Source organism: Alexandromys fortis, unplaced genomic scaffold (genome assembly GCF_014885135.2).
Source record: "Alexandromys fortis isolate MF-2015 unplaced genomic scaffold, M_Fortis_MF-2015_v1.1 scaffold_336, whole genome shotgun sequence".
In the NCBI taxonomy this organism is placed as follows: Eukaryota; Metazoa; Chordata; class Mammalia; order Rodentia; family Cricetidae; genus Alexandromys; species Alexandromys fortis.
In genome coordinates this window covers 688,391-703,645 of record NW_026068207.1, presented here as the reverse complement: position 1 = coordinate 703,645, position 15,255 = coordinate 688,391, and the positions used below count along the sequence as shown (strand labels likewise).

The window sequence follows — 15,255 nt, the reverse complement described above, 5'->3', positions numbered from 1 at the left end:
CTTTGGACCCTCTCAAGGGCTGGATAATAGGCACAGGCCACCATGCTCAGTAAAGCTGGGCTAGGGACTGCGCCTAGGGCTTTGTGTGTGCTAGGCAGGCTCTCTACTAACTGAGCTGCGTGTCTAGCTACTCAGCTACTCTTGAACCAGGGATTAGTCACTGTTTACAGTTTCCAGTTCTCCACCTTGTCCTAGTTCCTCAACGTGACCTACCTATGGCTGCCAAATACAGCCATCTCCTGGTAAACACTTCCTTGTGAGGCAAAATGCAAGCAAACTGAAGTCTAGTCAATAGAAACCATTCAAGAGTCAAAGAACCTGAGTGGCCTTCCTCATTGCTCAGAGCATGATAGGAATTAAGGACACCCCCCCCCCACTCGCACTTTTTGCTCATTTTCATAGAACAACTTTAGTTCCAACACTGGGGAGGCAGAGGCAGGCAGATCTCTCTGAGTTCACGGCCAGTCCCAGAGTGAATCCCAGTTCAGCCAAGGCTTCATAGCAAGATTTTGTATTACAAAACCAAATAAATAAATAAATGAAAAGATGTTTGTATGTATCTATGCGTATGACTGTCTGCACACCTGTGTCTGTGTGGGTGTGGTAAGTGCCGGAAAAGGGTGTCCAGCTTTCTCTAGTCATCCTCTGCTGAACTCTTTGAAGCAAGATCTCTCCCTCAGCGTGGAGCTTGAGTTTTCTAAGCTGGGCTGAAAGGTGTGCGAGGGTCAGTCATTAATGTGGGTGCTCAGATCCGAACTTGGCCCCGTGACTGCGCAGCAAGGGCTCTTAAGCACTTTGTAGCCCGACTAGAGAGCAATCCCGATTGCAGGGTTGTAAATGTACTGAATGCTACCTAAAAATGGCTGGAATAGTTTTGTTTCTTTCTTTATTTTTTAAAGCAGGAACTCATGTCACATACACTGGCCTCAAACTCACTGTGTAGGCAAGGATGACAATAAACGTCTGGTCTGGTCGTCTTGCATCTACCTTCCACTTGGCTCTATGTGGTGCTGGGGACCGAAACTTGGGTGCTGTGTGTGCTAGCCAAGTACTCTAGCTGTTGGGCTAAACTCCAGCCCCAAAATATAAAAACTTCAAACTCATGCTAAATGCATTTTACTACTGTTAAAAAGTATTGAAACACTGATTCAAGGTATAACATGGATAAACTTGAAAACATGACTCAGAGGGAACTTGGTGATAGATGACCTCATGTTGAATTATTTTGGATAAATCCTAGGATAAACAAATTTATAGAGATAAAATAGATTGCTGGCTGGCTAGTGTTGGAGGGGACCAGATAGAGTCACCTTCAACGGATAGAGTTTCTCTTGGGAAAAACTTAAATTTTCTTTTAATTGGTTGTGACAATGGATACACAGATTTATGGCTCATCATACTAAAACCCAGTAAGATTGTCTTCTTTTTTTTTTAATATTTATTTATTATGTATACAATATTCTGTCTTTGTGTATGTCTACAGGCCAGAAGAGGGCACCAGACCTCATTACAGATGGTTATGAGCCACCATGTGGTTGCCGGGAATTGAACTCAGGACCTTTGGAAGAGCAGGCAATGCTCTTAACCACTGAGCCATCTCTCCAGCCCCAAGATTGTCTTCTTTTTTAAAAAAAAAAATACAAGATGGCTGGGTGGTGGATGTGCACACCTTTAATCCCAGCACTTGAGAGGCAGAGGCAGGTGGATCTCAGCGAGTACTCCATCTACAGAGTGAGTTCCAGGACAGTCCCAAAGCTGTTATACAGAGAATCCCTGTCTCAAAACCTCCTCTGGAAAAAAAGCAAGATGGCTTGGCAGATAAAGGCACTTGCTACCCAAGCCTGCTGTGAAGACCCGAGTTGCATCCCTGGAAGGTGGAATTGGTTCGGAAAGTCCTCTGACCACCGTAACAGCTTGCGCATCTGCCACACACAATGATAAATGACACGTCATTTTTAATTGGCAGTATTGCTATCAAATTCAAAGCCTCTACAGAGGTCATTGAGATGTACCCCCAGCCCCACCCGCTATTTCGAATGGGTAAAATGTAAGTATAAATTAGTAAATCATGTCTGAAGAAAGCCACTGAGTGACACCAGCCACAGGGCTGGAAACCACGGAAAGTTCAAAGGGCATCCAGCCAGCGCTCCTTGGCAACTCTAATAAGCATAATAGGAATACACATTAGAAATCTCTTTAAATCAATCATAAATGATAAGATTCTCATTTTGGGGTTTCAATGGTCAACACTGAATGTGCCTTTAAGACTGGAAGCGGGGCGGTGGGGGGGGGGCGCTGGAGAGATGACTCAATGGTTAAGAGCATTTGGTCTTCCGAAGGACCTGGGTTTGGTTCCCAGCATCCACATAGTGGTTTATATCACTCTATAACAACAGTTCCAGGGGAGTCAAAACTCTCTTCTGACTTCTGAGGCACCAGGCACACACATGGTGCACATATATACACGCAGGCAAAACGTTCATAAACATAAAGAAAGCTGTTGGGGGTGGGGAGGGTTAGAAGTTACCCGAGGTTCTCTGAGCTCAGCCGGTATGACTCTATGATCAATGGCCTGCAAAACTTTAACCCAGAGCTCAGCAGGATTCAACAAAAGGTCTAAAGAAACATCCAGAAACAGTCTTGCAACTGTAATTTTATTTTCTTTTGTGAAAATAAACTGGGAGTTTAAATTGCTCCAAAAACCATAAAAACAAAATGAAATACACACAGAAGAAGCTTGTGGAGGTGGTGGGGGGAGGGGCAGAGGGTCTTAGAACTTCGGCAGATTGTACTAGCACACACTGAAGGACAGGAGCCAGGCAGTGGGAACTAAGACTGCGAGGCAGGAAGACTCAACTGTGCACCGAAAGGAACACAAGACTTCTTGGAGGCACCTTGAGTCATTTTAAATGCAGGGTTGGGGGACCATTTCAGAGGAAGGACCTCTTTCCCCACCACGAGAGCTCTCGGAGGCTGGCCCACTGGGGCCCGAAGGAGAGGGGGATGCTGGTGGGAATGGATCAGGCCAAGATGTATGTCATCACACGTGATCATGGCCTTACAATGGGCAGAGGACAGAGGGGCATGAACTGGTGTTGGACATGACAAAAACTTGTGCTAGGGAACAAGAGTGACCTGGAGGAAGGGAGCCAGGCTAGGACTCCAGGCCAGGCAACATGGCAGATGCGGTGGGGGAGCTAGGGTAGGTGGGACCGGTGAGGACAAGGGAGGGCAGAAAGTCAGGAAGAGAAGAGGTAGAGAGGCATCTTCCGCCCAGGAATACCCACCACAGCGCAGGGGGCGAGAGCAACACACTGCTTTTCAGTGCTTTCTTGTGAAGATTTGGGGAGGCGGGGGTGATGAAGGTTTTATTTTGTATTTTTTTTTCTTTTTTTAAAAAAAGCCTGAAGATCAGCTGTTGGTTACATCTATAGTCGTAAAGCACTGCCGTTACCAGTCACTTTACAGAACAGTCCAGAGTGGTCAAATATTGACCAATAATGTTTCCTTTTATCCCCTCCTCTCTTCTGAATCATTCCTACTTGGAGTCCCGAGTCAGCCTGCATAGAACAGGGGGTGGATTAGTGGGCAGACTTGGTGACCAAGGAAAGAGGCTGGGCTTGTAGCACGGGGAGGGCCTGGTGGGCATGGAGGGTAGCTGGGAAGGAAGGGGGAGAGGTCAGCAGAGCAGTAGGCACGGAGCCCAGGGGCAAGGGCCTGGATAGGAGTGGCGGCTGGCTGCCCATCTGGCTGGAGTTACTGGCTGTGGCCTTAGCGGCCAGGAAGGCAGCCGAATGGAGAGCCAGCTGGGCTCGGGTCTCCGGTTTGGTGGTGAGGGACAAGGGCTGGGCTTGCTCGGAGTGGGTGGCCGCAGGGGCAGCTGGCGATGCCAAGGCTGCGGAGGGAGTTGCAGGCGAGTCCAGCGTGCTGCCATGGGAAGAGGCAGGGCTATCGCAAGGCTTCTCAGGGGGCAGGTACTGAATACATGGCTTCTTGCTCTTGGAGGCCAGAGCACCTAAAGACAAAAACACAGGGGAAAAACGATCAGCTGGGAGCAATGGGAGGGGCAGAGGCAGAGCAGTGGCCAGACACTGGTACAGTACAGTTAGCCTTGTGGATCTGTGGCTCCCCCTCTGTGGCTCCAACCCAGAACCAATGAAAATATTCAGGGGAAAAAATCTTTTCCGTACTAAACACACACATTTCTTTTCCTTGCTGTTTTTTTCACGAAGCAAACAGAACCTAGTAGATATTTCCACAGCATTCATTGTGTGGGGCGTTAGAAGCATCTAGAGTGGTCTAGGGTAGCTGGAGGATACGCATAAGCTATATATAAATACAAGACCACCTAATCAAGGCACTCAAACATCTGTGGATCAGCGATCTGAGAAGCGGAGTACGGTGGGGCCCTGGGGCCAATCTGAAGGCTACTGAGGGATGACTGTGCACTGGAATCGTTAAGACTGCTTGAAAAATACTTGAAAAATTTATATTGTGGGGTGTATGTGCATGTGTGTGTAGAGGGCAGAGGTCACGGCTGAGCTTCTTCTATTGCTTTACACCTTCATTTTTTTTTAAAACAATTGTTTTATGCGGATGGGTGTTTTGCCTACACATGTCTGTGTACTAGGTGTGCCTAGCACCCGTGGAGGCCAGAAGGGCATTAGATGCCCTGTAACTGGAGTGACAGATGGGTACAAGCACTCTTCACTGCTGAGCCAACTCTCCACCCTCCACTTCTTTTTTGAGACAGAATCTCTCACTGGCTATAAAGCCTGCTGTTCTTAGTAGATTAGATGACCGGGTTGCATGGTATCTTTACGTGGGTACAGGGCATCAGAAGGCAGCTCTTCATGCTTGCACAGACTTAATCCACTGAGTTCTAAATCCAGTCCGGGCTTTGTTTGTTTGTTTGAGACAGGCTCTCATGTATCCCAAGCTGGCCTCAGACTGGAGCCAAGGACAATCTCAGGGTCCTATTTCTACCTCTGAAGTGTGGGGATAGATGCGCAGTAGAACCTCTGTTTGATGTGGTGCTGGCTGCCAGGCTCGGGACGTCGTGCATGCTTAGGCAAGCATTCCCTCAACTGAGCCGCACGCATCTCCAGGCTCTTCAAAGATTCCAAGATTAGGAAGCTACACATAAGGACTCCCAGAGAAGGCACAGTCTAAAGACCAAATGCCCAGACTGACAAAGACGCACTCAGAATCTAATCAGAAAGAAACAGTTTAAAGTCTCCCACCTCATCACCCCCTCCTTAAAGCCCTAACTGTTGAGATGAATCCTTGGCTCATGGCACAGAGATGGGGCACTCCTGTGGAGCACTGTGGCGTGTCACATAACAGGTTTTGTGTCGTCTCTATATTCTACTACTGTATGCGGCTGTACAGGAACACACAGATAACGTGAAGAAAGGAGGCCAGTGTACCGCTAACGGCACTATCAGCCTTATACTGAGATGAGCCTGAGATGAAGGCCAGGACCTAAAACTTGTCACCCCAGCAACGGTCCGTGCTAGTCATCATCCATTACAGCGTCCTGTGTGATGTGGTTCCCGAACAAAGGCGAGCGCTGTCATTCTGGTGTGCAACCAAAGAATGCCGAATTCCAGGGAATTCATAGCGAAGTGGTGTGATGGGCAGTCTTCACCGTTACCATGGAAACACACCTCTAAGTGTGTCCATAAAATGTTCATAAAATGCCCCCAGACAGTTTTAACAGAGCAAGGAGGACCCACCCTGAACACTGACGGAAGTCCTACATAAAAAGAGAGAACAAGCTGGGCACCCATGTTCACCCCCCCTGCCTACTGGCCAAGAACACAGTATGATCAGCTGTAGGGTCCTCCCACCACGAGGGATGGGATCCTCAAGCTCTAAGACAAAAAAAAAGCCTTTCTTTAGTCGCTTCTGCCAGGTATCAGGCGTTTTGTCAAGGCAACGAGAAAAATAACTAAACCAGGTGCTGGGTTTCTCTCTAGCATTCCACCACTGGAAGGGAATTCCAGAGATTAATTCCAGCTAATTCCTGTTTTTACTGAATAACCCTTAAGGGACAACTCAGAGGGACTGAGACACAGCTGGGTGTTGAAAAGATTCTTGGTTTCTCTTGCTTTAAAATGCTTATTATTTCAATATAATATAACATATATTATAATATGTAATATAATTATAATAAATATAAGATAATAAGTATTTGAGGGGTGGTGGTGGCGCACGCCTTTAATTCCAGCACTTGGCCGAGGCAGGCAGATCTCTGTGAGTTTGAGGCCAGCCTGGTCTACAAGAGCTAGTTCCAGGATAGGCTCCAAAGCTACAGAGAAACCCTGCCTCAAAATAAATAAATAAATAAACAAATAAATAAATAAATAAAAATACTTATCGCCAGGCAGTGGTGGCACACACCTTTAGTCATATAACTTGGGAGGCAGAGGCGGGTGGATCTCTGTGAGTTCGAGGCCAACCTGGTCTACAGAGGAAGTTCCCGGACAGGCCCCAAAGCTACAGAGAAACTTTTCTATGAGGGGGCTGGGATCAAAGCTAGCACTGATAGCTCGTGTTCTCCTGGGGACCCCAGCCCAGGACTCACCCTCTGCCTCCTGGATTTGCTGCTGGGACTGTGTCTGGGACAGCTGCTTTTCTCTCTTCCTCTTCTTCTTCTTACCCTGGAACATATGGCCACAGGAGGAGATGAATAAGACAGAATAACACCAGCTCTGCAAGAGGACCCCAGATCATCCCAGAACACAGGTGCCAGTCCCCCATCTCTTGATTGCTCCTGGTGAGGGTGTTAGGAAAGGAGGCAGAGTGACCCCACCCTTCCTTCTCAAAAAGTCCCTCTGGTTGGGGCAGCCAAGCCTCTTGGTCTTGATGGCTTCCAAGCTATTCTTTTCCTTCATTCTTTACTACCTAGAAGAGAGGTCACTAGTCTTTTAGAAGCCTCTTTTTTCCCTGCCCCCTCCTTGGGCGTGTGTGTGTGTGTGTGTGTGTGTGTGTGTGTGTGTGTGTATGTGTGTGCATGTTTGCAGTGCATACGGCGACCAGAGGGCCGGATGCCATTCCTTAGGCAATGTCCACCATTTTTGGAGACATGCTTTCTTCATTGGCCTGGAGCTTGCCACACAGGCTAGACTGGCTAGTGAACCCCGAGGATTTGCCTCCTCCTCTCCAGTGCTGGGAGTCTAAGAACACAGCACCACGCCAGGCTCTCTGTGTTGGAGATTAATGCTCGTCTTCTGGCAAAGCAAATATTTTACCTCCTGAGCTATCACAAAAAGAAATCATATTAAAAAACCTGACAAGTTTCAAAGAATTTCTAGACATGGACACTAAGAATTCAAACTCGGTTTCCTTGTTTTCTAGAGAACAAGGCTTCTCTAAAAGCAAACTGGAGTTGTTTCTTTTCTCTCCTCTGAATCCTGAAGATGTGCAGCTCCGTGGGTGGTGTGTGTGTGTGTGTGTGTGTGTGTGTGTGTGAGTTCCTGCATAGCACGGACACTTACATAGTTGTGTGTGTGCCTGAGTTCCTGTGCAGCACGGACACTTACATAGTTGTATGTGTGTGTGCCTGAGTTCCCGCACAGCACGAACACTTACATAGTTGTGTGTGTGTCCAGGTGTGTGCGTGTGTGCCTGAGTTCCCGCACAGCACGAACACTTACATAGTTGTGTGTGTGTATGAGGTCCCCCACAGCACGAACACTTACATAGTTGTCCCGGGCTGACCAGGTTGGGTAGAGCTGCGCATGAAGCTGCCGTTCTTTCCTGGCAAGCTCGTAGTATTTGGCCTGTTCTTCTCTAGACAGGTTGTGCCACTGAGGGAGAGAGGATTGAGAAACACAGAGCAATCAGAAAAGGGGCCATTGAGGCCTGAAGCCAAGACGCGCATCACCAGGAGGGCGGGCCTTACCTTTCTTCCCAGGATTTGGTTAATGGCCGCGCTTTCCTTCAGGGTGCACTCAGCCACCACCTTGGCCCTCATCTCCTTCATATACAACATGAAGGCATTCAGAGGCTTCTTCACATGAGGCTTCTTCTCTTCCTCCTTTTTCACGGTAACCGGGGATTTTCTGTGGAGGCATGGAGCTAGAGATTAGGTACCACTTCCATCCAGCCCCCCATCCATGATTCACCGGCAGCTGAACAACGCCTTTGGGAGGAGAGGCTGGTTTGGGTGCCCATATGTGGGCAGAGAACTGGAGAGATGGCTCAGAGGTTAAGAGCACTGACTGCTCTTCCAGAGGTCCTGAGTTCAATTCCCAGCAACCACACGGTAGCACACAACCATCTGTAATGAGATCTGATGCCCTCTTCTGGTGCATATATACATAATAAATAAAGGATCTGGGTGGGTGGGGGACGAAGAGAGAGAGGAAGAGGCGAGAAGAGAGAGGAAGAGAAGGAAGCAGGCTCTGGTTCTCTGGGCTCCTCAGCCATGGTGTTAGTGCTGTGGGCCTTCCTGCTGTCTTTCCGACAGAGGATAATGTCTGGGTCTTTGCTCTGGCATCAGCTCTCGTGAGTCCTTGGGAGAATTACTTTCTCCTTTCCTGAAGTCATGTTTTATTGAGATGGCAGGGAAGGGAGTGAAGCTGAAAGCTTCCTTAGTGCCTCACAGCTACTAGAACCTGACCATGAGAACAGATGCACCAAGTCTTAAAGGAAGGGATGCAGAAAATCAGTCTCTGGGAGGGAAGACAGGACTAGGATTGCAAGCTGACACCAGGAAGAGAAAACCAAGTGACGTGGACTGACCAGTCGCTCACTTCCCCCTCCATCCAGAAGGCCTCTTACTTACGCACTCACTGCAGGGCTCAGACTGGGGGGCGCTGGCTCCTGCTTCACGATGGGGGAGACGATGGCAGGGTGGGGGATTCCTGAGGTGGGCAGGCCAGGATGGGCAGGGGCCACCATGTGTGGGGAGAACCGACTTGAGACCAGGCTGCAAAACCAGTGTAGACAAATGAGAACAGAGAGGCAACGGCTGTGTGCCACCCAGATGACTGTGTTCTACAGAATCAGGCTCTCAGCTTTAGGGAATGACTAAGAATGCTATTCCCTTCCCCCACCACACAGAAGATACACAAGCCTGGGCCTGGATGCAGGGGGAATGGAAAACACAGGAGGCGTGACAGACAGAAGGCATGAGATACAGGGAAAGGCAGGACTGTGGGCCATAGGTTATCGGTCACTGACAGTCCCATTGTTAAGTAGAGCCACCCCTGCGACAATTTTCCATACATTGTGTCCTTATCTGACATCATCACAGAAGATATACATTTTCACCTAGTCTCTGGCTTCAGTGTGACATGGAGGCAGGGTAACAGCCTAGGGCTCTGAGGTTTTAGTTGTGTTTGTGTGTGTGTGTGTGTGTGTGTGTGAGAGAGAGAGAGAGAGAGAGAGAGAGAGAGAGAGAGAGAGAGAGAGTCCTGAGGTCCCTATTCCATGGGGCTGTGGTATAAAGAGCATTTGGCAAGAGGTAGTCCCTTCATCAAAGAGAAGCGAAGATTAGGGAACCCCATACCTGCTCACTAACCTACAGGGGACAGGCCGGTTCACGGACAGAAACAGCACAGTCACTAATAGACAAATAGACAAATATCCCAACACGTCATGTTGTTGGCCCCAGCTCAAGGACTAACCTGGACATTGAGGCGTTCATGGCGAGGGCAGGGTAAGGATGCCGGAAACCACCAGGAGGGAGTGAGTACATGGGCTGTCCTTGCCTGTGAGGGTGAGGAAGGAGCAAGATGACTTAGTTAGACATGAGGGGTGTTTAGGGCCAAGACGGAGGGGGCTGCAGAGAAATGGTGAGAAATGGGGGCAGGGAGTCAGAGAAGCTGGGGGAGTAATGTCTAAGCCCTGGGGTCCAGAAGGCAGAGCTCAGCAGAGGAAGGAAGGACGGTAAGAAAGGCTGTGAGTTTCCTTACTGTGGGACCAGCCAGCCGAGGGGATGGGGGATTTGTCCAACAGCTCCTGGAGACAGCGGGTAATACGGCGACAGCTCAGATGGATGAGGGGGCCGGGGGATTCCTGCTTCCAGAGAGACATGTGTCAGATAGTCCTCTCTGCCTACCTTCATAACTCATAACATCCAACATGAGCCTCCTTCCCCGGCACAGCCAGGCTGTCCACACCCCGGGAAGCCCTTGTCTCTCAGAATCGCTGCCCTTTCCACCTTCGCACAGCTCTAGGCTGCCACTCAAGGGCATCCAAGGGAGGGAGGACCCATATACTGTCTCTCTAGCTACCCAAGAGCTATCTCTGTGGTTGTAATTTGCTTGTGTTTTCTGGACAGGGAGCCATACAGGGACCAGGACATAGCCCACAGAGAGCAAAAAATATCCTGAGTCATCCTTTAACTCATGTTCTAGAAATCCTGATTGATTCCCAGTACAATAAACTTATTCTGCCAATAAACCACCCTGCTTCTAAATGCTGGATTCTCACCTCACCTTTATCCCTCCCCAGCAATAATCAGTATTTCTCCAAATAAGGGCTCTGAAAATTCCTAGCACCACAGTGACTCAGTAGGAATGTTATGAAGACCTTGGCTCCCAGGGACAGACAGGTATGGTGGGCAGTTAATTATCACCGACAACACATAAAAAGGCAGCCCCACCCCGGTGTTAGAGCTATTTTAAAGTCTGTCCAGAAGGCCCTTATTTGAAATATATGGTGTAGAGCACACATTCTGGCTTATGGAGGCACAGCCTCAGAGAGACCGGACAGCACTCTGAATGTACAACGGTACAAGGCTCTATGCTTAACTTCTTTTATTTCTTTATTCCTCACAACGGCCTTTTAGTGTGAGAGGTGGGAGGCATAGGTTAAAACCAACTAACCAACCAAGCAAAAAACCCACCAGACCAAACAACAAAACACTACTCAAGCGAACCGGCAAGGCAACCAGCCTTTAGAGAACTCCCACAAGGTCTGAATACAGATCATTCAAAGATTCTTCTAAACCCCGCTCCATGGGAGCACAGCCCATACCTGGGACCACTCACCTGTCTTTGGATCGATCTCTGGGGAGAGATGCGTGGGAGGGGAAGCGGGGGAGAAGTGGTCGTTGCTGTAGGTGATGAGGGGTGTCAACGGGTGCATGTGATGAGGGTGCTGGACAACAGGAACCTTGTTGGACTGCAAGAGAGAGAAGAGGGACTAGGCACAGAGGCCAGGGAGACAGTGTGCACCCGGCTGTCACTCACTGGCAGAATGTGCTCTGGCCTTTTTCGGTGCAACGCCCTATCCAGCCCTCATAACAGGCCTAGAGAGAAGAAAATTATACAAGAGGATGAGAGAGCCCAGGGAACCCCCTCTCTGGCCCCACACAGTACCCTTCACAGGTGCAGTGAGGTGCCTGTGGGCTGCTCAGTTCTAATGGACCATGTCATCTCTATGGAGGGGAGCAAGGCTTAGCACATTTTCTTGACCACTTCCATGGAAACAGGAGATCTCAAGTTCGTTGCCAAGTTCAGACCTACAGACGAGAGGCTCTCTGAGCTTGTCGCTCCTTCCTGCAGCCCTTCTTTCATTTGGTGCTCATACTACAAACTCGGATCTGTTTAGTCCCTGGAGCTTTGTAGGCTCACAGGTCTTTCTGCAGTTAAGGTGGGCAGAGCAAGGGGTAGAAAACCCAACCCGATCATGAGCGTGAGCCGCGCTGGTCTTGGTGGAAATGGGCTTCACGCTGAGCAACGTCCTACCCCTCTGTGCTTATTAGATGTAGTAGATGAGGAAGGTTAAAACCCTAGTACTGGAGGTGGATCTCTGTGACTTCAAGGCCAGCCTGGTCCACAGAGTGAGTTCCATGACAGCTAGGCTTACAAAGAAAGAAAAACGCTGTCTCAAAAAAAAAAAAAAAAAAAAAAAAAAAAAAAAAAAAAAAAAAAAAAAAAAAAAAAAAAAAAAAAAAAAAACANNNNAAAAAAAAAAAAAAAAAAAAAAAAAAAAAAAAAAAAAAAAAAAAAAAACACCAAAAACCAAGTAAACAAAAAACCCTAGTAGTGTTTTCACTTTATTTCCTGGCCACCACCGCTGGTTGTAGATCCACAAAATATACAGCACAACTAAAAGCATAAACAACAATTAATTCTGACATCAGATCGCTAAGAAACCAGTGCATCCAAATGACGTACTTGGGTTTCTTGGGGGTGGTTTGTCAAAGAATGATTTTTGGCACTATGATTGTAACAGGACTATTACCAAAGAAAAGTGACAGAAAAATCATGGAGAATGATCAGAAGGTGCAGGGGGGCGTTGCCTGACAGCCCGAGTTTATACCTAGAACCCACATAGCGGGGCCTCTGACCTCCACGAGAATACCATGGAACAAGTATGTCCACACACATACATACAGAGAAATATAATGAAAAACAAAAATAAAGAGAATTACACAAAACCATCTCAGCTGGGAAAACAAACTAGGGGTTTGAAAAGTGACCATTACACAAGCACGCCACGTAAGCCGCCCCTGCCGCCAACTTCTCATGCGTCACGTACTGATTTCTGACATCGTCTCATTACATGGTCCAGGCTGGTCTCACACTCATCTGCTCCAGCTTCGTGCCTCGGTTGTTTATATACACTTATTTGTATCTTTTTGTCATTTTATAGTATGAAGTCTTGGGCTGGGGCATGTCGCTCAGTTGTCTAGCAGTCCTGAAGGCCTGGGTGGACCCCAGCACTGGGTGTCATGGCATGTACCTGTAACCTAGGCACTTGCATTGGGGAAGTGGAAGAAAGGTCAGAAGTTGAAGGTCATTTTTTGCTACACAGTGAGTTGAAAGCCAGCCTAGGACATAGCGTTCTCTACTCTCTGACTCTCTCTCTGACTCTGTCTGTCTGTCTGTCTGTCTGTGTCTCTCTCTCTTTCTCTCTCTTGTAAAGAGTGTCAGGTGCCAATGTGTTGCCAAGTCAAAGAACACAAAGCAAGGAAACCTGAGTGCAAATCTAGGTCTAATAAACCAAACTAAATGTCTTGTCCGTTGTTCTCATCTGCCACTAGGGAGCATCATTGTGCAAAAAAATGAGCTAGGGAACAGACAGGAAGTAAAAGCTGCTGAGCCAGCCTCTTCTTTCAGGTAGCTACAGCCCTCTGCTCTTCTCACTCCCCTCTCTCTCCAGCTGCCCTCGGGAGCTTGAGGATCACAGCATAAGCTGAGCTCCTGAATCCTGAACGCACAGCTTCAGTGGACAACCTCAGAAGGAGAGGTAGAAGACACAGGTGTTTGCTCTGCAAGGAAGGCACCCATCCAGAACAGAGCCAAATCCTTCCCGCATGCTACACAGCCTGAGCACGTCCTCAGCCCAGGTGAAGGAGTCATTGACTTGACAACGGCTGCCCAGGAAGTCACCCAACATTTCAGCAGGCAACTAACAGGATTCAAAACGTGAGTTCTGCCATCACTGATCTGTTTTCTGAGAGAGATTGCCTTTTCTTGGGGCAGCGGTGGGGAAGTGGGGAGGAGAAAAAAAAAACTAAAAATGTTTGCAATTCTTTGCAGCGACATCAGCTTCCCTGAAACATCTCAAAGCCCACGGTAAAGAGTGGGATAGGAAGCACTTGGGGGAGGCTCCCACAGACCTTGTCCCTCCAGGTATAAGCTGCTGAGATTGCAGAGTGTGGGGCTGGAAGGAGAGCTTGCAGCAGCATCCTGCCATACCCCGAACTCTATCTGTCTCGGATGATCCGCTAAGCCCAGGCTGGCTCCGTTGCCCAACCCAGGAAACAGAAAGTATCAGCTTTGCCGTGCCCCTGGGTCTCTAACCTCAGGATTGTTGCAGGAATAGCCCTAGCTCCTTGTGTATTTCCTAAGTGCATTCCTAAGACCGGAATGGCTACTTGGCAGGGCTCAGCTAAACTGAGATGTGCTCAAAGACGAAGAACCAGCATAGAAGTGCGTTGTCACACTCAACATGAAGCTTCCAATTTCCTTCCGGAGCATTCCACGCAGTAAGGACTCATTCCTTATTTCATTATTTTTCCCCCTTTTTTCAAAAACAGGGTTTCTCTGTGTAGTTCTGTCTATCCTAGAACTCACTTTGTAGAGCAGGCTGGCCTCGAACTCACAGAGATCCACCCGCCTCTGCCTCCCAAGTGCTGGGATTAAAGAAGTGTACCACAACCGCCTGGCCCTAATTATAAAATTCTTTTAAACATTTATTTGTGTGTGTGCTCATGCATGCGCACGGGTGCTCGTGGAGATCAGTGAATTGGTTCCTACCATGAGGGTTTCAGGGCTAGAACCCCAGAACATGAAGTTGAGCCCTTTTGCTCGTGTATCCATAACAGGATGCCCTACTACCCACCACCTGCCCAGATGTTCTTTTTTGTTAATTAACTGCTTAAAGTTTGGTGACAGAGAGCAGCCTTCTCTGCAGGCACCCATCGCAGATACCTACAAAGCTCTAATTCATGAGCTGTCTCCTTTCTAACTCTGCATATTTGCCTCTCTCTCTCTCTCTCTCTCTCTCTCTCTCCCTCCCTCTCTCTCTCTCTGGATACAGGGTTTCTCTATGTAGTCATAGCTGTCCTAAAGCTCTGTATGTAGACCAGGTTGGCGTCAAACTCAGAAATCCACCTGGTTCTGTCACCTGAGTACTGGGATCAAAGGTGTGTGCTACCACACTGGCTTTCTTTCACTTTAATAAATGAATCTTGCTTTACATTTTTCTTTAATTTATTTCTTTATGATGTATAAAGTTTTCTGCCATCATGTATGCCTGCAGGTCAGATGAGGGCACCAGATCTCATTACAGATGGCTGTGAGCCACTATGTGGTTGCTGGGAATTGAACTCAGGACTTCTGGAAGAGCAGTCAGTGCTCTTAACTGCTGAGTCATCTCTCAAGCCCCCTTGTTTTAGATTTTTAAACTTTATATTATGTTTTTGAGTAATATGCACTGTGTGTATATCTGGTGCTTAGAGAAGTCAGAGGCATTGGATCCCCTGGAACTGGAGTAGATAGTTTGGAGCCACTGTGTGGATGCTGGGATCCAAAGATGGTCCCTGCGCAAGCATGCTCCCGACTGCTGGCTCAACAGTGTTAGAGCTTACTCTGCTCCCAAATTTCCTACTTACTTCAGATGCCACAGTTTCTGGCCACCTATTTCTAAATGACTCCCGAGTCTATCTTAAAGCTGGCAAAATATTCCAGAAGGAGCCAGCTGGTGCAGAAAATAAGGGTGAAAAATCTGTATATAACAAGACCTGGGGCAAAGGGGAACCTAACTGAAATTTGGACGAGAGGGACT

General features: G+C 48.1%; 1 protein-coding gene across 2 annotated transcripts in view; it reads right to left on the bottom strand.

The window, feature by feature from the left end:
• Window positions 1-2,637: 2,637 nt before the first annotated feature.
• Tcf7l1 (transcription factor 7 like 1) overlaps window positions 2,638-15,255 on the bottom strand; it is a 173,479-nt gene continuing 160,861 nt past the window's right edge. For both annotated transcript variants that reach the window (XM_050130239.1, XM_050130240.1), the window contains 8 exons: window positions 11,007-11,139; window positions 9,927-10,029; window positions 9,639-9,722; window positions 8,795-8,938; window positions 7,910-8,069; window positions 7,707-7,814; window positions 6,590-6,665; window positions 2,638-4,015 (listed from right to left, as the gene is read on the bottom strand). In XM_050130239.1, the coding sequence (XP_049986196.1) occupies window positions 3,582-4,015; window positions 6,590-6,665; window positions 7,707-7,814; window positions 7,910-8,069; window positions 8,795-8,938; window positions 9,639-9,722; window positions 9,927-10,029; window positions 11,007-11,139 (1,242 nt within the window). In that variant the 3' untranslated portion in view covers window positions 2,638-3,581. The remainder of the gene's footprint in view (window positions 4,016-6,589; window positions 6,666-7,706; window positions 7,815-7,909; window positions 8,070-8,794; window positions 8,939-9,638; window positions 9,723-9,926; window positions 10,030-11,006; window positions 11,140-15,255) is intronic.